General features: G+C 36.5%; 3 protein-coding genes across 3 annotated transcripts; all 3 read right to left on the reverse strand.

Annotated features, from left to right (window-relative positions):
* Positions 1 to 5,972: 5,972 nt before the first annotated feature.
* LOC149391422 (FCS-Like Zinc finger 6-like) lies at positions 5,973 to 7,238 on the reverse strand. Its single transcript, XM_089620972.1, has 2 exons — positions 6,817 to 7,238; positions 5,973 to 6,423 (listed from the first exon to the last, which is right to left on the reverse strand). Exons 1-2 carry the CDS (start codon positions 7,086 to 7,088, stop codon positions 6,273 to 6,275), a joined length of 423 nt encoding a protein of 140 aa, XP_089477098.1. The 5' UTR covers positions 7,089 to 7,238; the 3' UTR covers positions 5,973 to 6,272.
* A 14,050-nt stretch (positions 7,239 to 21,288) lies between these two features.
* Positions 21,289 to 22,488, reverse strand: LOC149391423 (uncharacterized). Its single transcript, XM_089619988.1, has one exon. The coding sequence runs from the start codon at positions 22,486 to 22,488 to the stop codon at positions 21,289 to 21,291; it is 1,200 nt and encodes a 399-aa protein (XP_089476114.1).
* A 1,179-nt stretch (positions 22,489 to 23,667) lies between these two features.
* LOC149391424 (uncharacterized) lies at positions 23,668 to 24,291 on the reverse strand. Its single transcript, XM_089619989.1, has one exon. The coding sequence runs from the start codon at positions 24,289 to 24,291 to the stop codon at positions 23,668 to 23,670; it is 624 nt and encodes a 207-aa protein (XP_089476115.1).
* Positions 24,292 to 24,808: the final 517 nt, after the last annotated feature.

Raw genomic sequence — 24,808 nt, forward strand, 5'->3', positions numbered from 1 at the left:
AAGCCACTTGGAAAAATGGGCAATATTAACGTAATGTATGGGCTCTGATGTTGAATAAAGCTCTCAGACTATTAATTCTGATGAGGAGTTTTGGAAGAAAATAACATTATTGGTAGCTATTATTTATTCCTAAAAACTTTGCCAAAACAGTAAATATAAACAGATATTTTCTCTTCTCTTAAAACGAACTCAAGAGAGATAGAGAGAGATTTATACTACCTTAAAAGAAACGTAAGAGAGATTTGTAAATGGAAAAATTATACAAAATAATCATATAAAATTAATTGATTTTTTAAATTATGATAATTTTAAGTTTTCAAAAAATAGCTAAAACTATGTTGTCAAAATATTTTTCACAGTGTTGTTAATGTTTTTGACTATTTATATAAGCAATTTATCATCTCCAAACAATTAAATTACAAGGTCAAAAAATTATAAAACTTAATATTTGCAAATCTAAGCTATTTCACTTACAAATCTTAACTATTTTGAAGTTTCAATAATTAGTTAAAACGTCTCACCTTTTAGTCCCTTTTAGCAATTATTTTATTGATCGAAAAATCTAGTGTAAGTGTACTTAAATTAAAGTAGAAAGTTGAAACTAAATAATATATTAGACTCAGTTACAGGAAACACAGCGAATAATATTGCCGGACAGACTAGCTAGTTAATGTATGTACTTTTCTGTATCCTCCTAAATTATTTATTAGTCTTTGCTAATATCCGATCACTGCATGTGCATGCATGAGTGAACTGTCTAATTTTAAATCTTATCGTTTTTATCGTATGGTAATTAAATATCACATTTTTAGCTGTATTCACTATATATATATATATATATATATATATATAGTATTATTCCTCCAAATTTCAATGCCATGTTTCAAAGCTCAAATCATACTAATTCCCGATTCATAAGCTCTTTGGTTAAGAAAGCTTAGGTTCTTCGGCAACGACACAATGAGGACCCGCATTGTCTCCTTGTCAATTATTTATTATTTCCAACTTTTCTTAATCAAACGAATATATATATATATATATATATATATATATATATATATATATATATATATATATATATATATTCTTGGCTCGATCATGCGAACCAGCTGCTCACACTCACACTCACACGCACACGCGCACGCGCACATATATATTAGCTATATATGTATTGCATATATAGAATATTTGATGATATTTGATCCCAAGAACACTGTCTTTCCGGATCGTGACCCTATAATTAGCCAAATTGCTTAGAGTTGAGCCACATTGACCCTTCTAAAAGAGATTCACCAAAATCTTCTTCAACATATTGTTTCATATATAGTAGCAACAGATCTAAGCATATATATTATATTTGTCGTCATAAGTATTTGGTTTTATAGCTAGCGCCAGTTAATGCAGCTACGGAATTATGGCCTACGCAATAAACTCTATCTATATATGTAGCACATGCGAAGTAATAATATTTAGGTAAGTGTTAGACACAATTTATTTATTTTTAGGTAAGTTAGACACAAATATTGTTACTAAAGTAATAATATTGCAGTGTGTGAAGAGCATTGGCTTAGTCATCAGAAGTCGTATATTGTAGCTGGATGAATGTGGGGGTACTAGAGAATTAATGAGGTTTAGTGAGCAAAAGCATGATAATAAGATGGGGAAAAATGTATGGGCATATATATACTTTTAATATATGGAGAATATATATTAGAACCCACTGCCCAAATATTCTCGCCGTGACTTTTATTTCGAATAATATTATATTGTACTGTTGTATAAAGGGAAAAAAAGAATTCGTATATTTGAAATGATGCAACATAAAAAGGGGAAAAAAAAAGAAGACAACTTTATAATATATATATATATATATATATATATGTGTGTGTGTGTGTGTGTGTGTGTGTTTTAAATTGATAACGACAGTATAATTGCAATAAAACACAAAAGAAAAACAAATATATATGTTCACAAAGAAAAGCCATATTTATTTGTTATATATATGTTCACAAAGAAAAGCCATAAAGCCTTCAAAAAAAAAAAAAAAAAAGCCATATTGAGAAGAAGAAAAAAATGTGGAGAAAATTTGCTGTCTCTTGATTGTACTAGTTAAGATCAGACCTATTTCTTGTGTCTTAACTACATAGGACAAGTTCTTACACTCTCTTATAGGCGATAGTGTTATATTGTTCGTGTGACTCAGTGTGCAAATACTTTAATTGCTTTCACGCAACGGAAAAAAATTGTTTACGGCAAAATTCTCATCGACAATTCTTTAAACATGGGGGAATTAGATCCCAAAACATGTTCCACAATCCATCTAGAAAAATCAAGCATGGACATTTATCAATGTTTAAATAATATATAGTTAATAATAAAATATTGAGCGATCTAGATTTGTGGCCATTATGAAACTTGAAATTGCATTTTATCCACATTTTAGATAATTTTTGCTAATTAGCCAGCAAACATTATTATCCAACGAAAAAAGACAAAATTAACCTTACAAAAATTCCAACCCATTTACACAAAATTATTATTTGAAATAAAAATAAATAAATAATAATAATAACTACCCATTAAACTAGACAACAAAATCAGTTTCCATGTAAATCATAAAAAACGCAGAAAAAATACCTAGAGAAGAGAACATATTACCAATAATTTCCAAATATTAACTGTTATTAAAATATATTAACAGTTATAACTTTGCAATAACTGACATAGTGACGGCGGAAAATGAGGAAGCGTGGTGATGGATCGGTAGTTGTTCAGTCTGTGGTCCCCACCCACGACGTTGAAACTGATGACATGGCGCTTCTCGTCCAGGATCTCTAGCCTCTTCGTGCTGAACTCCGGTAATATAATTATCATAATTTTTTTTCTTTATAACTGTTTTCGAATATTAACTGCAGTCATGGAGGACTGTTCTTTTTCTATTTCTTTCCTCTTCAGTTCTTTTTTTGTTTCAGTTTATTTTGAAATCATAAAATCCAGATCCTATAATTAAGGAATTTAAATGATAATTATGATTTTTTAATACGAAAATCAATTTATTAATTAACTAATAAGGGTATATTCGGTACAAAATAAGTGGTTTCACTTGCCACATCATCAATTTGGCTAATTATCAATTATTAACTAAACGTTGGTTAAAATAAAATTAATATATTTTAAGTGGTTTAGTTGTTAACAATTCTCTAAAATATTTGCATATTTTAACTCACAAATTTATAAATATTACCAATAATCATCTTCACATTTCCTAGCAGGCAACAACTTTTCCACTTAATTAACAGGTTTGTTACGTCGGTTTGTTACGTCGATCACATTCCAATTTCAAACCAATCATATGATCTGACACATCGACGGATTTCAAGAACATGTTCTCATCGGCGATTTTCGACCGTATTGTTTATGAATGCTCAATCAGGCAGGGTCCATCCAAGTATACATAGGATATGATGGTGCATCCATAGTTGTTCCAAACTTTTCATTGTTTGTCGACGTACACCCTTGTTTCATACACCTCATATTTCAATCACGTGTTATAAAATACGTAGATTGTAAGTAAAGGAACACCAAGACTTAAAATTTTGAAAACGATGATCTATTAAAATTAGCGTTCAATAGAAAAATAATGATATAACTAATCAACCATATATAGTTTTCAAATTTGTAAACATGTTTCTAATATTTCCAAAATTTCTCTCGATCCTTCGAATTTACCACAAGGGTCTAGAATAGTACAAAATTTATACAACGATGATGGAATTTTTCCATATATCTAATATTACAAAAACTTTGATTACATATGGCCTACACAATTACTAAACGTGTCATATTGACTATTTGGTCTAGATGAAATGCAATTTGTGACAAAGAATGAATAGCTATATTGAATGTTGGTGCATAAATTACCAACGATGAACAAGTTTGGATGTAAAAAATGTTTAAAAAACTACTTCAAATTTGTGTCAATTTAATACCATCTGCGCTTATAACATCGACCCATAATTTAAGTTGATGTAGTCAACGGTAATATCAACATAATTTTGTAAACTAAAATGTAAAGAATTGTCTCAATAAAATTATTGAAATTCACCGAATTGGCATCAAAATTGCCGAGAATCGTTGATATTGATGTACAAATACAAATGATACCGAAACGCTGCAAAATTGAAGCAATTATGAGGGGAATCGGCAAAAATCAGTAGCGTCTTACCCTAATACGCGATTTCATTACTTGCACAAAAATAACAAAAAAAATGTTAATTTTCATTACTTGCACAAAACTATAAGCAAAACTTGTTATTTCTTCAACGCGTACGACACCGTCAACACGTCATTTTGATGTTGTTCTGACTTCTAAGTTTGGCATCATAAAATCTGAAGCAGATTGGAAAATTATTACTCTTTGAAAACATAGAAATATATTTATTTTGAATTTTTTTGGAATGAAAAAACTATGACGAGTCCGAAGATCAGTGAAAAACACATTTAGTTTACCGGATAATTTCATAAATTTTTTTTTAGTATTAGTTTTAAAATATATATATATATATATATATATATATATATGGGAAAATAACACATTTATACCCTGTGTTTTAGTGAAATGTCGAGTTTAACCCTCGGTTTTCAAAAATGTCGAGTTCATACCCTCTGTTTAACTAAAATGACGAAATTATACCCTGAAATAGACAACAGTGTCACAAATATTCTTTTTATTGACTTTTAATTGACGTTGACTACAATATTTATATATAAACACCAATTATCTTTATTTATTCGCGTCATATATGTAATTTATTTAAAAACTAAAAGATAAACAACAGTCTCTTAATCGTGAAGAACACAGAAAGAGGCAAATGGGTAAACATCGATAGTTGATAGTCATCAAAATCGCATATTCGAACAGAGTATGCAGGATTTAGAGTTACAATTCGAACACAGAATGAACTCATTTCTTAAGAGGTATGAGTTTTATTATTTAATTTCAATTTAAGGCTATTTTTATTTCAAAATTTAGAATTTGGAAGTTAGGGCATTGATTTAGATTTGATTTGGTTTTTCTTATATAAGAGTTAATATCAATGAAAGAGAGATTTGTGACGTTGTTATTCATTTCAGGGTAGAATTTCGTCATTTTAGTTAAACAGAGGGTATGAACTCGACATTTTTGAAAACCGAGGGTTAAACTCGATATTTCACTAAAACACAGGGTATAAATGTGTTATTTTCCCTATATATATTTCTAGCACATTTTAGTATTTTATTTTATTTTATAAATAATAGTACATCTCAGTCTTTCAAATTTGAAGATAGTAATTTTCTGGTTTTTATTTTGTTTATATGCGAACGTGGGTCCCACTCCGTGCGAAGCTGAGTAGACCACAGCCCCCACACACGCGCGCGGAGAATCTCCTCTTTGTACCTCATTTCATTTTCGTTTCCATACTATTATTAAATTATTATTTACTTCCTGAAAACTGTCCTTATAAAGGGCACTTTGAAATTTGAAATAAGTTTCCTATATTGATGTTGAGGTGGCTTCATATTCCCATGCCTATTCTCTCTACAATTTCCAACGAAGCAAAAAATTGACCATTGCAATAGTTAAAAGTTACTAATATCCCGCTTAACCGTAGTATGTAACCTAGTCTTGTACGTACTAAATATAAGTACTAATTAAGGTTTTTTTTTCAGTAAAGTTAGTCCAAATAATAATAAAAAAAACTAGAGAAAATAAGAGGATCTATGCTAATCTTAAAGGTTTCAAAACAACTATAGAACTAAAAAATAAATAGATTCAGGTGTACATTTATAAAGAAACCCGTATTGCGAATTCGAAGAAAAAATCTGTTCTATAAAAGTGATTATTGAAAAGTATTATAAGGCACCCAAGGAAAATATTTATTTACCCCAGTAAAAATAAAATAAAATTAATCGATTAGTACAACATTAATAAATGACAATCAAAGTAGTGTCTAGTATGACATTCATAGTAGATCGGTCTGCAATATATAACTTCTCTTCCAAAAAAAGGTACATAATATAGTTGGAACTTGGAATTTCATTTGAACATTAAATGATCAAAACGTCACAGTAGAGAGCTTCAAAAAAATTTCCCATTTTACACATGCACGTTACACGCACAACAATATTGATTAACATATATGATGATGTGACATCATGATGATGATCTATCCCAACTTGCTTTTGATTGATTGATTGATAAAATATGCGATTATATTAATATAGTCGTTGGGCTACGAAGCAGCGACGGTTTCGGGATTGGCGGGAGAGATGGAAGAGGAAACGACTTGTTTGTTAGAGGCCATAGAGCACTTCTTCTCAACCCTCTCGTCTTGGTTCATCTGCTGTTGCCTGCACTCTAGGCTGCAAAACGCAGTGTCGCCTCTGCCAAACGACAACCGATCAGACTAAACGACAATTTACCCTAAGGGTATGGCATGCATGTATGTGTACAGAAAGAGAAATAAAAGTAGGAAGTTTCGAAGAATATGAAATTAGACAGATTCTGACTTCCTCTTTTAACCATGTATAATATAATTGTACTTCTGAAGGAAATTGAAAATTAAATAAAAATATAATCAAGCTGCAAAATTAAATATTAAATGCCTTTAATTCAGAAATCGTACGTCTTCAATATTGCATAATTTCTCTGATCGAAATCTATTGCAAAAGATTCCATATCTAATCTACAAAAGTTCTCTAATTAAAAGAGGATTTAACCATGTATTGTATGTATACAGATATCTAAAGCGTGTGTTTGTGTGTATGTATATATACCTATACATGTAAATATCACGGTTGGGAACGAGACGTCGTTTGCAGAGACCACAAGATCTCAAGAAGTGAGAGGATTCGACGACATCGGCGGAGTTTCTCCTGTGGCTGCTTCTGCTAGTCGCGATTCCCGTGTAGCCTTGGTAATACCCCTTGAACGGGTTGTGCGGATCGGACGGCTCCGATTCCTCCACGTGTGGGCTCAGATCGAACGTGATCTCCGTCATGCTCGCCGTCCTCTTCATCGGAGGGCGTGGCCTCTTTCCCAGCAACATCCCTCTCTCTCTCTCTATACCTCTGTTGCTTCAACTTGCTGTTTGTCTGGAATCTAGAGAGAGAAAGGGAAATAAGACTGAGAGAGAGAGAGAGAGAAGAGAATGAGTTGTGTGAAGAGTGAAAGAGGAGGAAGTGAATTGAGAGGAGAGTTGGGATGATATAAACCAAGAGCCACATAACCCGGAGTCAATCTGGGCCGTTGCTTGCAAGTTAAGAGGATCGACGATGATGATGATGATGATGATGATGTTGACGTTGATTAGAGAGACGCTGAGTTTTTTGTTTGCAATTGCCACGTCATCATCCATTCACTGCTACACCACTGCATATTATTTATTTATTTATTTATTATTGTTGTGGATGTATTTGGCAAATGGGAGGAGCTTTGGATACTTCAAAAGTAAGTACCAATAAATAATAAAAAATGGAAAATCCGGTTGTCCCAAAGAAATCCAGCCACGGCTGTGGTGAGTGTGTGTTTACTGGCTGATTAATGTTGAGATTATGGTACTACGTTAACTAGAGATGACATCACACAAAGAACTAAAGTCATTATGGAATAATAATTTTGATCATATGTATACTCTTAATTTATTCTCTCAAATTATATTAAATAATATTTTTTTTAAAAATTTATAAATGTTTTTGGCGCATTTTAGACTAATATATTTGATTTACGTACAAAAATAATATGAAAAATAGTTGTGAAAATAACTAAAAAAATGTTTTATAATATTTTTTTATAATTAAAATTCGATGGTGCTATTACGTACAATATTTTGCAATCTATTGTCCAAAAATCTACCACATCCATAAAAGTCATAAAAAAAACACAAAAACAATAAAAGAAACAAAATTACGAAATGCTTGTAAAACTCACGCATGAAAAACAAAATTTTGTTAACATAAAGTACACAATAAACTTGTGTGTGTGTTTATATACATATATATATATATATATATATATATATAAAAAATTAATAAATTGAGGAAATTAGATAAAGTAAGATATAGATCTTATTTAAAATCGGAGTGCGACAATATACAATGTGATTCGACAATTGACCACCGTAGGTGTAGGAACGAGGGTCACACTGCCACACAAAATTTATCATCGTCATTGCAATATTGTTGTGCTTGCGCGTTGCCTAATAGACACATTTTCTCTCTAGGTTCATCCGATCAACTTGTTGTATAAATTGGGTGGGACATCAGGTCAGCTGTGGAGCTCAACACTCCCACATATAAGAGAGTACTTTGTTGGAGATAATGCAAAAACTTTATGTTGACCCATCTGACTACGTACCACAAACGCGGTGAAACCAAATGCAATGATAAAACGAAATGCAAAAACAGATTTACCCTGATTCGATCACTAACAATCTAGGCCAGCATTATCTCTCTCTCTCTCTCTCTCTCTCTCTCTCTCTCTCTCTCTCTCTCTCTCTCTCTCTCTCCTATCTGATCAATGTACAAATCAAACACAATTAACATACACGATCGAACCCTCATGAACAATCTCATTGATCCTCTCAAGAAGTGTTTCCCAAAGTGTTCCCCTTGTGTTTAGAATGATTAGTCACACTCTATTCTTTAGAGCCCCCGTCTATTTATAGAGCATAGAAGTAATGAGCCCTTTTACATAATTGACTTGACACCTAAGCTAACTCGGGTTTACAACTTTAAAACCTCCAAACCAGATCTGATGGCTCTGGTCACTTGCTTGCGACTCCAATACTAGATCAACCCCACAAAATATATGTCCAAAAAGAAGATATTTGAATTTTACTACCCCACCGTTTATGTATCCAATTAAAAATAGATGTTGAATCATACATATAAAAAAAATTTAAATTAATTCATAAAAAAAAATCATAATTAACATATGAGACACGCAATTAATTATGAATATACAAACCGAACTTTATGAGTGTGCAGGTACGCAGGTGATATATTTAACTACTATGATTAGGCCCAACTATGATGCAGTTTTTATTTTATTTTATGATATATAGTTGCTCTTGCTCATAACATTTTGGTGGAAGATGACGTTATTTTCTCAACTATATATTCTAGTGTTTCTATTGGAAACTATAAGATAAACTAGGACTATAATAACATCAGATGTGCTGGGCACACGTCATCGCTTTTATGGTGAGTCTACACTATAATATAGGTCTAGATAGATAGATATCGTCATTTGGCAAACCACCATCACTTACAAATTACAAGCTAACTATAACACTACAAATTGAAGAGATTTAGCTCACAGCGAAGTTGTATATATTTTTAGCCTTTTAATCCTAATTGTCAACATAAAGTCTCTATTTTTTCCCATAAACTTATCGTTGGAAATATTATCTTTTAAGAGTATTAAAATCAATTTTTGCACATTTCTAAAAACGAATTGAACCTCCGTGGTTTTTTTCTCTCTGTGGTGGGAGACGCTATCTCTTTGAGATTGGACTCTGTGTGAGTGTGCTATGGCTGACGAAGACTGTGGCGTAGAAGATATCATCAAGCGAACAAGTGTGCTCGGTGTGGATGATGAGGACGAGTACTGGGACGTGGCGGAGGAGGCGGCGGCTTCCTTTGCAAACGAAGGAATCTTGGGACGGTTAGTAACAAGGAAATCATTACGTCGGCAAGCCCTGGGGGCCCTCCTAGAGGGGTTGTGGGGTCTGTCGAAGGGGTGGAGACTAAAGTTACTCGAATCCAATGAAACATGAATTTTCTTCCAACTTTGGTGCAAAAAGAAACAGGAATGTTTGGCTGTGGTGTTTAAGGAAGCTTGGTTTTATGGCCAATGAGTTATTCCGGTCCGCTGCTGGCCAGCTGACAGGGTTTGGAGGGGGATCAACTTGAACGAGCTGAATCTCTGGGTGAGGGCCGTGGGACTTCCACCGGGCATGGTTACTGCCCGTAATGCTCAGAGGGTGGCAAGTGCCGTTGGGACGGTTTCTGATCTCAAACTCGACAACACAAAGGATGTTATTTTCAAGAACTATTTCAGATTTAAGGTTGCGGTTCCACTGGATGGGAATCTAAGCCCGGGCCGCTTTGTGCCGTTCGGGGGGAAAAAATTATGGGTTGAGTTTCAATATGAGAAGCTCACACCTCTTTGCTTCAATTGTGGAGCGCTGAATCATGACGCGAAATCCTGTCCGAACCCGATGGTGAAGATCCGGCGCGTGGACGGGGAGGAGGTCAGGGCCTTTGGGGCTTGGCTTAGATCCGATTTGAAGAAAAGGGGAAGTTACCAATCGCTGGTGATGAGGACGCCGGTGGTCAACCAACCTGAAAACCCGAAGCCAACCAGGAAAGGGAAGGAGGCCATGGACGAGGTAGAGGCCGAGGGTGAGGCCGTGACTCCTCGGACCCAGTCCGATGGGTCTCTGGTGAAAACCCAACCTGAGACGCACGTGGCAGAGGCGATGGAGGGGGACCAGTCTCCTCAATCGGCTGGAAAACCCTCCTCGATTGCCGGGTCGTCCAGTACAACTCTGAAGGCGCGAGCTTCGAGTCAGAGCGTCAACACAAGTCACGAGGCCGCATGTGGAGTGGGGGCCTTTCCAAAGGACCAACGGCTAGAGACATTTATGACTGGGGCTCCCCAATTGTTTTCGGCGCCTACTGCAAAAAAGACCCAGTCTTTGGGGGATAATGGCAGAGTAGACGAGGAAGAAGGTAGAAGGAAAGGGGGTATTAGGCCTTAAAACATGGGCTCAAATATTAAAAAATCTGTGGCCCTTTTTCTCACCTCATTACAATATGGGCTTGGGAGTTAACCCCCCTAATCGGGCCCAATCAACCAAGAAGCGTGAAGTCCCAAGGCTAAGGAATTCCCGCCTGCGACCTAACCAGGACTGGCTCCCACACCCTGATGAAGCTGCGAATGGGGCTAGACCGGAGCCTGATGTCAATAACACCCAGGTTCGTAATGTGGAAACGCCTTGCTTCATCTTCTCGGCCTCGGCGGGGAGTAAGGAAGGACCTGCATCACCCCATCCCCCTGAAAATGGCCAAAAAGACGAACCCCTAAGCTGCACCTCCCTGGTTTGTATGCTAAATACCGCAAAAACGTCATGGAAGAAAAGAGCTAGACTCCTGAACCCGAACCCGGCTGATGAGAGGACTAATTCGAAAGGTCTAATTCCACAATATGAGGAAGAAGGTGATGGTGTTTTGTCCAAAATGGCGAAGATATCAGCGAACCAAGACCGGAGTCCCGTCAAGGCGAAGTCTGTTTTGGCTCTTGATTCGTTAGAGAGGCAGCGTCAGGAGCAAGCGTGCAGGGCTTCTCAATTCCCAACCTCAGTATGGTTTCCTTCGGTGTGGATTCAACTGAGACCCCGTTCCAAACTAAAGCGGCGCCCCGCGGTGACGAGGGCGGCCGGACACAATCATTACTTTCTGTTGGAACGTCCGGGGATTAGGTAATCCCGGGACGAAGGGGGCTCTTCAGTCACACTCCCGTAAGTATAAACCCGATATGATTTTTTTATCGGAAACCAAACTTGCAAAGAGTTCGGCTGAGAGAGTCCGTGTTATGTTGGGCTACGAAAACTGTTTTGCGGTGGATCGTGTGGGTCGAAGTGGAGGACTTATGTTGATGTGGAAGGATACGATTCGGTTTTCTCTCGGGTCGTTCTCGCGTTTCCACATTATATGCAGTTGGGTTTTTTAAAACATTAAAGAGTGGGTCGTTACACATGTCAAAGTTGACTGGGTAATTTTGTAAATTATCCTATATATATATATATATATATATATATATATATATATATATATATATCCTTATACAATTTTGGGCAGAAAAAACTATATCAACTAGTCAAATAACTATCCTCCATTAAAATTATAGTCAAACTATTTAAATAATTAAATAAATAACCCAATATTTGTCTATATCTCCATTATATGATGCATGCATCATGTCTTAGTTTTGGCTACTTTCCTAATTTTTTAAAATAGTTTGACTAGATTTTTAACGTAAACGATATTTTTCCATATATTTAACTTCAATTTTTATTTGTGGGACATGGAGACTCCAGTGGTCTCGATCAACGGATGACTCTCGATCTAGAGGAAAGTACTTTTTTATTTATTTTCTTCTTCGTGTTTTGCCTTTTCTTTCAATAATCCAGACTTATTAAATCTGGCTTTTATACTGCCCGATCTTTAATCGGAGTAGTTAGTTTCTTCAGATCTGAATCTCAAATCTATGATATGGTTTTCTTTGGACGTCGATCTCAGCTGGACAAGACTAATGTTGAAAATTCGGTTAACTTCAATTAACCATTAACCGAATTTTTTTCTCACGGTTAATTGTTAACCGAAATAGAAAAGTGGACAATTAATTGCAATTAATTATTTTAACCGAAAAGTGGGCAATTTGTAAATGTTCCGTGAGAAAACAAACAACTTTACAATAAACTATTATTATTTTTTTCAATTAACCTAGGTTAATTGTTTTTTATTCGGTTAAAATTAACCGTACGATTAATTTTAACCGAAAATTCAATTAAAATTAATCGTACGGTTAATTTTAACCGAATAATTTCGATTAAAATTTAAATCAAAATTTTTCTTTTAACCGAATTTTTTTCTTTAGACAAGACCCCTATAACTGCAATATCAAATATCAGCAACAGAGATTAGCGTTTCAAATTAGTTATTAAGTTCGGAAACAACAAAAAAGAGTAAAATTGTTACATAGATTATAGGGCATAGAACAATGTATGGTGTGAAAATAAAATGAAGGTTTTTTTTTTTTAAAAGAATGGTGTGAAAATGAAGTTATGATTCATTCCATTATAATAAGAGAAGAGCTCAACAAAAACGTTCAATGAATTGAATCGGAAACTTATGTCATTCACAGCAGTAAGTTGTTTTATATCTTATTTATGTCAACTTGATACATCTAATGAAAATATAATCACACCATTAGGCTTTAGCTATGCTTATATTTAACTATAAAATAAACAACGAATTCTTATTGCAAAAAAAAAAAAAAAAAAAAAGAAGAAGAAATAACTGTAATTGTACTTAAGTATGTCAGAGGCTTTATGTCGACTCGACCTTACGTGGATCCAAATCTTGTAGCTCGTTACAACCAAGGTTCGCAATCCCGCGGGTTCCGACCGGGTTCCGGTCGGGATCCCCTGAACCGGAGGGGACCGGGACGGAACTTACATAAACCGGTCCCGTGAACCAAACCCGGTCGAATCCCGGTAAACCGGGCCGGATCCCCCCAGACCGGGTCTCGTTTTGGGTATAAATAATTTGCCCCTAAATTCGCGAAACCCTTATCTCCCGAGGAACAAATTTGCCCGTCCCGTCCCGACCGGATCCCGTCGACTGTCTTCGTGTTTTGCATAAATCCCGGCCAAATCCCGTGAAACCCTTCGAGTCCGTCCTTCGTCCCGCCTGATCCCGTCCTGGAGAGGCCGATTTTGTCTAGATCCCGGGGAACCGAGAGGTACCACCCGAGTTCTTCAATTTTTGGGAATTTTTTTCAATTTTTAGTTATGAACTGTTGATTATTGTGATTATTGTCATGATGAAGTTGAAATAATAGTGTTGATTACAATTAATTTGATGATTATTGTTATGGTTATGTGGATGATTATTGTGGTGGTTATTTTGTTGATTTTTGTTATATGATTATGAATTGATGATTAGTGTAAAATTAATTTGATGGTGGTTACGTTGATTGTTGTTAATTGTCATATGTATTGATGATTATTATAGAATTTTAATTAATTCCGAGATTAAAATGTTGAATCGAATTGATTATTGTTATGATTAAGTTGAATTACTTGAAGTGTTGATTAAAATGAATTTGATAATTATTGTAATGGTTATATTGAATTGAAATTAATTTGATGATTGTTATGGTGATTTGTGAATATGTGGAATTGAAATTATTATGATTATGAAGTATGGCGTCCGACCCGGCATACAAGTATTGCGAGCCCGTCGAAGGACGACCGAATGCAAGCAAATGCAAATTTTGCGGGTACATCATTAGCGGTGGTGGAATCACTCGTGTGAAAAATCACTTGGCGAACATAGAGAAGACAAAAAGTGTGAAGATGTGCGACCAGGTTCCTCATGAAGTACAAGAGGAAATGCAGAAGTTACTCTACGTACGCTCTCAAAAGAAGAAGGAACGTGAAAGTTTGTGTGAGGCGATGCGAGCAGACCTTCACAAAAGTCTAGGGGACTCTGACGAAGAAATAGACGAAGGTCCCGGTGGATCTTCGAGGTCCTCTGATCCAAGAAGATCGCACTCCGGGATCAAGAGGTTGGCCAAAGCTGTCGACCGATTCTTCATTCACGAGTGACGTATACATATGTCCTACGATTATCACTTATAATTAGTGTGTTTTATCGTACGTGTTGTAATAATTTTATACTCTACTTATGGTATTTTATGTTTAAGAACTCAGTTTATGTTTGGTATGAACCTTTGTTTGAAGTATGAAGTATGAACTATGAAAACTATTTTTATTATTGTAAAATATTTGTCTGAATCCCCCTCGGGTTCCTACATTTTTTGCCGGGTTCCTACCGATAAACGGGTTCCTACCGGTATCGGTTTCCTTTTTTTTTCCTGAATCCCCCCTCGGTTTCCTCTTCGGTAAGCGGTATCCCCCTAAAATTGGGGCCCCGGTACGGTAACGGTAACGGTAAGGCGATCCTTGGTTACAACCATTAAAAAAAATCCCATAAAAAAACAAAGAAAGAAGATAAAACTGTTAGCAATATTAATAAATATTGTGCAAGAATAAAGATATTATGCGAAAATTAAATAAAATAAATAAATACGAAAAACTAATATTAAACAATAAGGTAAAATTAAAACCGGTCTAAACCTTAAACCGATAAGAGTAAGTACGGAAAGAAACAAATGAAGCGTCGATGTCTGTTGAACGATTTTTTAGAAGATTTTTATCGCATTCCACAAGTGCTGGATAACTTGAGCGAAAACTCATGATACATCGACAACTAGACGAGCTTAGCACCACTCGGCTCGACTACGGCGAATTAGAACCAAAGCGCCATAAAATATCACCAGGCTACAAAAAAACAAACAATTTTGTACGGAGAAAAGAGAACTTCAAAACTTGTTGGTTTCGGTATGTTTTAGAATGAGAATCTAGGCCTTTTTTATAGGATGGACCAAACAAGGTTACAAATGTTGCCCATTAATGCTCGGTTACAAAACGTTCCCATTAGTGCATGGTAAATGCATGATTATGGACATTCAAAATCAGGCATGAATGCTTCAGGTTAATGTCGCACGTTTAAGGTTCGGTTACACCATTAACCATGTCATTTAATACCAAATTAATCATATTTTATTTTAAAATAAAATTAAAATCCGGAAGCAAAAAATAGAGGGATGGCCCCAAGTGCAACCCACCCGACCGGATAACGGCGCGCATGTGGTGGATTTGGGCTTCACTAAGCCCTTGCCCTTCTACAAAACTGGGTCACTGTTGAGAACCAAACCCTTGAATACAAATTGCATATATAAGCACTACAACGTCTACGTATCTCTTCCATGTGAGACTCTAGTATATACACACTCAACCAAAACACTTTCATTATTTTTTCACAATAATTGGCATTTTCCAACATAATTTGAGCATTAATTTCCCATTTAACTTAGCTTCGATTTTGACAAATAAATGTTAACTCTTATACTCGCAACGAGGATTACGAATATGCTGAAATTAATCAATTCCGATAAATAGACCCTACTCAAATCTCAGCCACAAATCAAGCCATCACAAAATATTAAATAATCTTTAATACATGTTATTCCAACAAGGAAGAAAGGCATATTTCAGTTTTCTTGTGGTTTTGAATAAATTCACATGATAAAAATTTATTCCGATACCTATAGCCAATTACAAAAAGCTATGTAGAAGAAAACATGTAGGCTGTACTTTGAAGATCTTACCTTTTTTCCTTAAATTTTATTCTCTTGATAAATGGTGCTCCATTCTCTTTTCCCCTCTCTTTTCAAATTGTGGGTACCTTCTTTTGAAAAAATTATCTTTTTTATATTTTGTTTCCATGGTTCATATTTATACATGTTCGACTAGTCATGTGGTATAAGTTACGTCATAATTTTTAAATCACTTAAATTAGTGTCAAAATTATAATTTTTCTTTTTAGGGATGCATCTACAATTAAAAATTGTATTACACTAATTTGATGTATATGAATAATTACACACTGAATTTAGCATGAAATTATTCATCATATCAAATTTTGCATTAATTTGATGTGGGTTAGAGCAATTCTCACCTTAAATAATTTATGGATATAGAGCGTGTCTTTTTCCTACTTTCTGACGTTCAGATCGTTAATGCATATGATTACAAATAAGATATACCGAGTGTCAAGATTAAAGCCAAAATAAAATGGAATTGAAACTAAAAAGTTGTTGCACTTGTAATAATTAATTGATATCTATAAGAAATTATCGTCTGTGATTGGAAAGGAGTACAAGGAGATTAATCAGGTAACGCTATCATCAATCCTATTATATAAATGCCAACTTGAATGTTTTAAATCAAGTAATACTAACATCAACATGACGTTTCATGTTTTTTTTATTCTTTTTTTTTTAATTCGGAGAACATATTTAGCTAACCCATATACGTACATATTTTGGTGAACATGATGTTATGAAACTATTAATTTTAAGGTCTTGTAAAAAAAAAAAAAAAAAGGTATATAATCAGTGACCTTATATATAAAATTATCATCTAACAACAACATCCACTCGCAGTAATAGTTAGTTTGTCCTGACTCCTAATTGCAATCTTACACATATTTCAATTGAGAGGTACATGGCTCAAATTATAATTATATGCACGTCTCTTAAAATACTAAGTTTTTTTTAAAGAATGACTTATTGAACTCTAATGTCATATCGAGTATTGTGAAATAATTGTCTAGGTTTCATTATTTTTTAACGACATCACATCCTTAAGGTGCTTTAAATAGTACTAACAGTCTAACATGAATGCAAGACCGTGATTTTTTTGTTATTCATGAAAATTGAATCAGATCTTATTTATTAGTCTGTACTTTCACGAACAGAATATCAATAAATAATAATAAAAATTTAAAAAGCAAATGTATATATAAATTTTTTCAGATAACTAAACCATGTAAACACCATTTTCTTTCATACTGAAATATATATATATATATATATATATATATATATATATATATATATAATTTTCCAAACTCAAATTCATATTCTATATTGAATTATCGAAAAGGTATTTTAATACATTTATGAATTCAATACAAATCCAATCAAATCAAATTAAAAACGGAAAGATTAATGCCAAAATCGACTATAAACCTCTTATTATCTTTTCTTTTTTGAAACGTCTATATATATATATATATATATATATATATTATTTTAGTAAGAGTACTATCGGTCAGGATTACATGATATATTAGCAGTGCAAAGCGCAAGTGACACTATTAGTCAAGATTACATATTTTTTAGAATAAATCATACGGGGCATGCATTTCTGCATCTCATGGGAGTTTGAACCCATGACCTCTCTGTCGAGGTGTGTGTGGGATTAACGCTAGAACAAGCTAGCTACCACATATATATGTATATATATTATAAAGCTAAACCAGGATCAAGGGTCACCTTTTTTCCTTTTTGCTAAAAAAATCAAGGGTCGCCTTAGCTACAACAAGGTCGAGCCAAGAAACTTTAAATTGCAAAAGAAAACGAGAACCCAATTGAAAATGAAGAACTACAATTTTTTCAAATTAAATTAATTTCATTGCTGACATTGATCAATGATATTGATTATAATTGCCGAATATGGGCGTGCATAGATACGAAATCTCATTTAACATATACATGAATTATATGATAAGGGTCTTCCTGAGTGGGACCCATTTAATCAGTAGAGTCTATATCTCAAAGACTTTTGAACCACACATGTGAACAGCTCACTTGAATGTGAGGCGTACCAATAGTATTCAAATTATTATATCATTCAATTTCCTGACCCAATATTGTCCCGCAAACTTTGTTACAATCTAAAATAAATAAATAAATAAATAAAAATAATAGTATGGTTGTTGCTTAGGTGCTAGCTATGAATGGCCTTTCTCAAGTGGGCACATTTTGCGTGAAAAGTTGCTTATGTGCAATTTTGATTATCAAAAGAATCCGCCGGAACTCAGCCAACATTATATAAAAATAATAAGTTTTTTTTTCATATAATTACATCACAACGGGCAATCAGTAAAAAAAAAATTTACACTTATTTTGCAGTCAAACGCAATGGTCCATTGGAAGATATTTACCGTTTGATGATTCTAAAATGTTTTGAGCGGGAAAAAAAGGTATCTTATAAAATGGTATAGATAAACCTCCAATCGAAATGATTCATTGGACTATTAAATAATTGGAATGGAAAGAGATCATCCAAAAAAGAAAAGATTTTTGGAATGAAAATAATCAAACAACAACAACAACAACAACAACAACAACAACAACAACAAACAAACAAAAAAACAAAAAAGCAAACTTCTTTTTCCAACGTTCATCTGTTTCTGTGATAATTGATGTTTCGCACAAAACAAAACCATATGATTGTGATGTCACGGTAATAAAAAGGTCTTTGTTCACGCCAAAAAAAAAAATAAAAAAATAAAAAATAATAATTTACTGCCCAGTCAATTTGGAGTCCACTTGAGAGGCTAGTCATTCAACCACAATACTATTGGATGGAAAATTCACGTAATCTTATTCTTAACACAATCCTAAAGGCTTTTTGTACCTTAAGGATCACATGGGCAAATTTAAAAGGAAGATTGGTTCAGCTTTGTGGCTATATTACTATTTTTGTTTTCTAATTTTTCGCATTATACTTTAGTTAACTTTATACTTTATAGTATTTGAAGGCACTATCACGTTGAAAGGAGGGAAAAAAAGTATGAAAATTATAATCTGAATTAAAACAAAAATCGCGTTCATATTATTTGATGAAATTTGTTTGTTGGTGTAACGTAAACTTGAGCATTCGCAACCGAGTGAAACCAAAAATTTGTTCCGCTTTATTATCACATTGTTTGTGGAACCAAAATTATGTTCCAATACTTTATGGAATCGGAATACCGATATTGTTTTGGTATTCGTTCTTTTTAATATTAGACTACATTTTAGGTATTAGTTTTTTCATTACGTAACAGTGTCGTAATTAACCAAAACTGAATGTTCCGTTCTAATTTTGCTATAAATTTCAACATTATTCGGACTAAAATATTATGTCATACTAAGGGAGCCGAAATTCTTATAAGCTCGGAATGGAACAAACTGAAATCCAAACGCGCAGGTTTAAGCAAAAAATGTGCTAATTTGTAATAAAATAAATGGAAAAGCTAAATAATAGTAACAAATGTAATAAATAATACCTTAAATAAATACTCTTGGTAATCACAAAGTGGCTAATCCTAAATTCGTCATCACAACTTGTTAATATATATAGGAAACCTATATATAGATATATATATATATATATATCTATATATATAGATATATATATATATATATATATATATATATAGCTGCTTCGTCGTTGTGTGGGGGTAAGATTACTTAATTAAGAAATAGCTATTGCATTTTGAGTGTATTTAATAATGGCAAAAGTGGTTTAAAAAAACATTGTGTGACCCATTAGAAAGTGGTCGAGCTTTCTTTAAACAGACAAAACAATGTGGGAGCGAGAAGAGACGAAAAAAGTTTGTTGCGCCTCTTTATCGAAATGGGCTTTTACAAGACCAAAAGTACGAATGTGGGCTCCTCATGAGCCCATATTTGTCCACGACGCTTAAATTTTGTGAAGAAATTACTTCTCGTATCAAATTCAAATTTTAATCCCAAAAGTATCACGCGAAACAATTTAAATTGACAAATTCTCTCTTACCCATATTGCGAATAGAACTTATCATTTCATCTCGTGGGGTCAAAGTGCATACTTTTTTTTTTTTTTTTGAAATCGTGGGCAGCACCACGTAAAATATATTAGAAACCCTCACTTAAGTGGCGGAGGAATACCGTGGTTACATTAGGAGCTAATACCACGTAGGTCGTTCTCGGCCTCCCGACACACAGAGGGAGGGGCCGATCCCAACCACCTGGCGCCCGATACAAAGTTAAGAGCATAGCTAGCAAGAACATGAGCTACCTTATTACAACCACGAGGGTGAAACGTAAAAATAACACTATCAAAACTAGGCGCAAGTAAAAGAATATCTTTAATCACCATACCGAGTTCCGTAGTGTTTGTCACTGATCTTTTGATGGCCGAGATCACCTCGAGACAATCCGATTGAATAATAATGTGAAACCAACCCATATCCACAGAAAAGAGCATACCTTGAAAAATCGCCGACGCTTCCGATAACTGGGGAGAGAGCCAAGATGGAGTACCTTAATTTCCGAGCCAAGAATCTCTCCTCTATCATTCCTCGCCACGATTCCAAGTCCTATCCGTCTTTCTTCCACGCGAAGAGCTGCGTCCACCGATATGGCTACCTTATCGACCGTAGGAGGCTCCCACACTTTCGGCTTCGGCCGTGAATTCTCATCCTTAGTCCCAAGACACGCTTCCCAGTAGTCGCGAATAAAGCCCCCGGCCCATTCAAGAAGGCCTTCTAGGGAACCAACCTTCCTCCCCGAGCATACATTATTCCTGTGATTCCAAATTTCCCACATAATAATAAGAAAGAATTCGAAATCACATACCTTAAGGTCCGTCGAGGCAAGTAGAAGTGATCCAATGGTGTCCCCCGCCCGAAGCATACGAATAGTGTCTTTAAAGCCTCCAACCTTCCAAATCTTCCTAGACCACGTACAATCCCACATCGCGTGAAAAATAGTCTCCTCCTCTGATTCGCATACCGGGCAGTGAGCCTCAGTAATGATACGCCGTTTACGGAGTAAGGAACAAGTCGGAATCCTCCCTTGACAGACACGCCAAATGAAATGCTTAACCTTTGGTGGGATCTTAAGGCTCCAGAGTTTATTCCACCAATCCCTGTTTTCGGACGGGGAGGATGGCCCATCAACGATGGTCGACTCCAAGGCAACCCTGTAACCACTCTTAACCTAATATTCCCCATCTTTTAAGAAATGCCACCTAAGCATATCCGGTCCACCGCCTCTGCTTTCCGGAATACTAAGGATGGCATCCGCATCCTCAGGGGAGAACATAGCAGTAATGAGAGGGATATTTCAAGCTCCCCTGACGTCTCTGAGTTCTGAAACCCGCATCTCGTCTGGGATAGGGGGAGCATCACTGAGCATAAAGTTCGGAGGCCGGGGAATCCAACGGTCGGAAACCACAGACGCGTTCTCTCCATCCCTAATCCTCCATCTCGAGCCTCTGATAATGAGCTCTTTACCCCAACACAGCTTCTCCAGATATATGAACCTGTAGAACCACAATTGGCGTTGAGAAAATCTCCGTTCGAAAAATAACTTTGGCAAAACACCTTCCCCACAAGGTTATCAGGCCGTCTGAAAATGCTCCAGGCACTCTTAGCAAGCAAGGCCTGGTTGAAGATACCAATATCTCGGAAACCAAGACCCCGGTCAGATTTGTGTCTAGTGAGCTCCAACCATTTGCACCAGTGAATTTTCTTGCCTTGATTCGTATCACCCCACCAAAAGCTAGCGATAGCTTTATGGATCCCATCGATAAGCCCTTGTGGTAGGCGGAAACAACTCGCGACATAGCTCGGGATAGCTTGCAAGACCGCCTTAATCAGAGTTTCTTTGCCGGCATGTGAGAAGAAGAGGCCCCTCCAAGACTTAATTCTCTCCCAAACCCTTTCCCGGAGAAAAGAAAAGATGTCGGCTTTCTTCCTACCCACCGCCGTAGGTAGGCCCAGGTAACGGTTGTGACACGAGGTGACCGAGACCTGTAAGGACTGCGCAAGTTCCTCCCCTAACCCTTCATTCACATCCGAGCCAAAACAAATGTCAGATTTAGCATAGTTAATTACCTGGCCTGAAGCCGCAGAGTACAACGAAAGGCAACGTGCAACCTCCTCGCACTCCTCGGTATTAGCTCTGAAGAACATAATGCTATCATCTGCAAAAAAAAGGTGAGAAACGGAGAGATCTCCCCTACCAAACTGCACCCCTCCGATAAGCTGGCGACTCTCCCGATTACGGAGAAGGCTCGAAAGACCCTCTGAACAAAAAAGAAACAAGAACGGCGACAGAGGATCAACTTGTCTCAAACCCTTTTCCGGCACAATTCTCCCACGAGGCTCCCCATTAATATTAAAGGAAAAACTGACAGACGATACACAGCTCATCACTTTCTCGATTCAGTGTTTGTCGAAACCGAGCTTTAACATCATAAACTCCAGAAAGGGCCACTCAACTCTATCATAAGCTTTTGCCATATCAATCTTAAGAGCTGCACAAGAACCGTTACCAAACCTTCCACGGGACATAGTATGAATAGCCTCATAGCAAATCATAACGTTATCGAAAATCTGTCTACCCCCTACAAAGGCACTCTGGTTCTCTGATATGGAGATATCCATAGTGTCTCTAAGGCGGTTAACAAGACATTTAGAAATTACCTTATAAAGGACGTTGCAGAGGCTGATTGGTCTGAAATCACTGACCTTCTCAGGTTTGTCAATCTTCGGAATAAGCGTGATGATCGTGTTGTTGATGTCTTTAGCCGATTTTCCCTCATTCAGAATCGCAAGGCATAACTCAGTCACCGAATCGCCCACCACATTCCAGTATCTCTGGTAGAAGAGGGCCGGGAAACCGTCCGCACCAGGGGCTTTGATCGCATCCATGTCGAAAATCGCTTGTTTCACCTCCTCACTAGTAAAAGGCCGGATAAGTGTCTCATTCATGTCAGAGGTGATGATGGTTGTCACAGTTTCGCCAATCTGCTCCAAAGCTTCCATCGAGTGCTGCACAGAGGAGAAGATAGATGAAAAATAAGAGGAAATAACATTTTCAATACCATGTGTACCTTCAACCCAACTCCCATTATCATCGAAGAGCCCCTGGATAGAGTTCCTCTTCTTTCTCGTTGAAGCTTTCCGGTGGAAAAAGGCCGAGTTTTTGTCTCCGCATTTCATCCACGTGGTTCGGCTACGTTGGCGCCAAAAGGTCTCCTCTTTCTCAAGTAACGCATCAAGTTATCGCTCTTCCCGTCGTACTTCCTCCACGTTATAACCCTCATCTCTATTACTCGCCTCACGGAATACCACTTTCTGTCTCTCGATACGGTCTCGCAGCGTCCTCCAGTTCACCTTCCCCCAACTTTTGAGAGCAACCTGGCATTGCTTAAGAGACCGAAGAACCTGGTCCCCCCATCTCCTCCCGAAGACGAGTTCCAAGTCGAGCGAATCACCTCATCGCAACCTTCCTCGAGGCACCAAGCCTCCTCGAAGTAAAACCGACTGGGGCCCCTGCCCCTAGCACTTTTCTCCTGGCCCGTCGTGTTGAGCAGCAACGGTCTATGATCAGAGCCCCAAAAATCCAAGTGTCGAACAGTAGCCTCGGGATAGAGGCGCACTACTCCTTGGATCATCGCTTCGGCGCCACGTAAACAAGTCTCCCACAAAACCCAGGTCACTGAGATCGCAGTCCTCCATCATCAAGCGGAAGTCCTCCATCAAACCTGGACCTCTCGTACGGTCCCCGCTAAGCTCCGAATTCGCAGCAACCTCGTTCATATCTCCCCCAACCAGCCAGGGGCTCTTGGGCCACGGTCTCAGTCTCCGAACCAGTTCCCAAGAAAAATTCCTTTGGTTAGCCACCGGATCTCCATAAAGACCCAGAAAATTCCAGAAATGTCCGTCTTCATCGGTAACAAGCCCTTCCACATGGAATCTTGAAAAGGAACGAACAGAGAAACCTATGGAGCTTCGCCAAAGAACCATAAGACCCCCACTCTTAGCAACACAATCCACGGTGAAACAGCTCTCGAACCCCAAATAGACTCTTACTCTTTCGGCCCTCATACTCCTCATTCTCGTCTCGGAGAGAAACAAAAGATCGGGGTGATGAGAGGCCGTGTGAGAGCGAAGAGCCCTCCTCGTCCGGGGGCTACCCAGCCCCTGGACGTTCCAGAAAACACCTATCATTGTGTTCGGCGGCCCTCCACGCTGATGGGCGCCGCTTTATCATTCTGAAGGTTTCCGGTCGAATCCATATCCGAAGAAACAACTGGAGACAGGGTAGGGGTCGAAGCAGAGGCAGGGATCTCCTGCAGGGGCTTCAATCCCACAGGAGAAGACGAACCTTCGATAGCAGAGTTGGGGAGTACCCGACGGGCCATCTTAGCCGACATATCATGATCACTAGTGGTAACCACTTTTCTTTTCATACCCAGGTCACAGCTATCCTCAATCTCAACGGACGGCGGAGGGGTTTTCAGTTTCCTACGATTCTTGCCATTCTTGGTTTAAAATTTGAGTTATCCGGTATATTTTGGAATTCTTTATTTAAAACGGCTAGTTGTCTATTTCTTTACCATTGTTGGCATTTTTTAAATTATTATTTAAAAAATTTCTCGTTTAGTTGCTCGTAATTGTTAAATTGTTTTGACTGAGAAATTAGATAAAATATATATATATATATATATATATATATATATATATA

The sequence above is a fragment of the Urtica dioica genome, chromosome 7, assembly GCF_054948205.1.
Source record: "Urtica dioica subsp. dioica isolate 48M chromosome 7, U.dioica_male_clone48M_v1_H2, whole genome shotgun sequence".
Classification (NCBI taxonomy): Eukaryota; Viridiplantae; Streptophyta; class Magnoliopsida; order Rosales; family Urticaceae; genus Urtica; species Urtica dioica.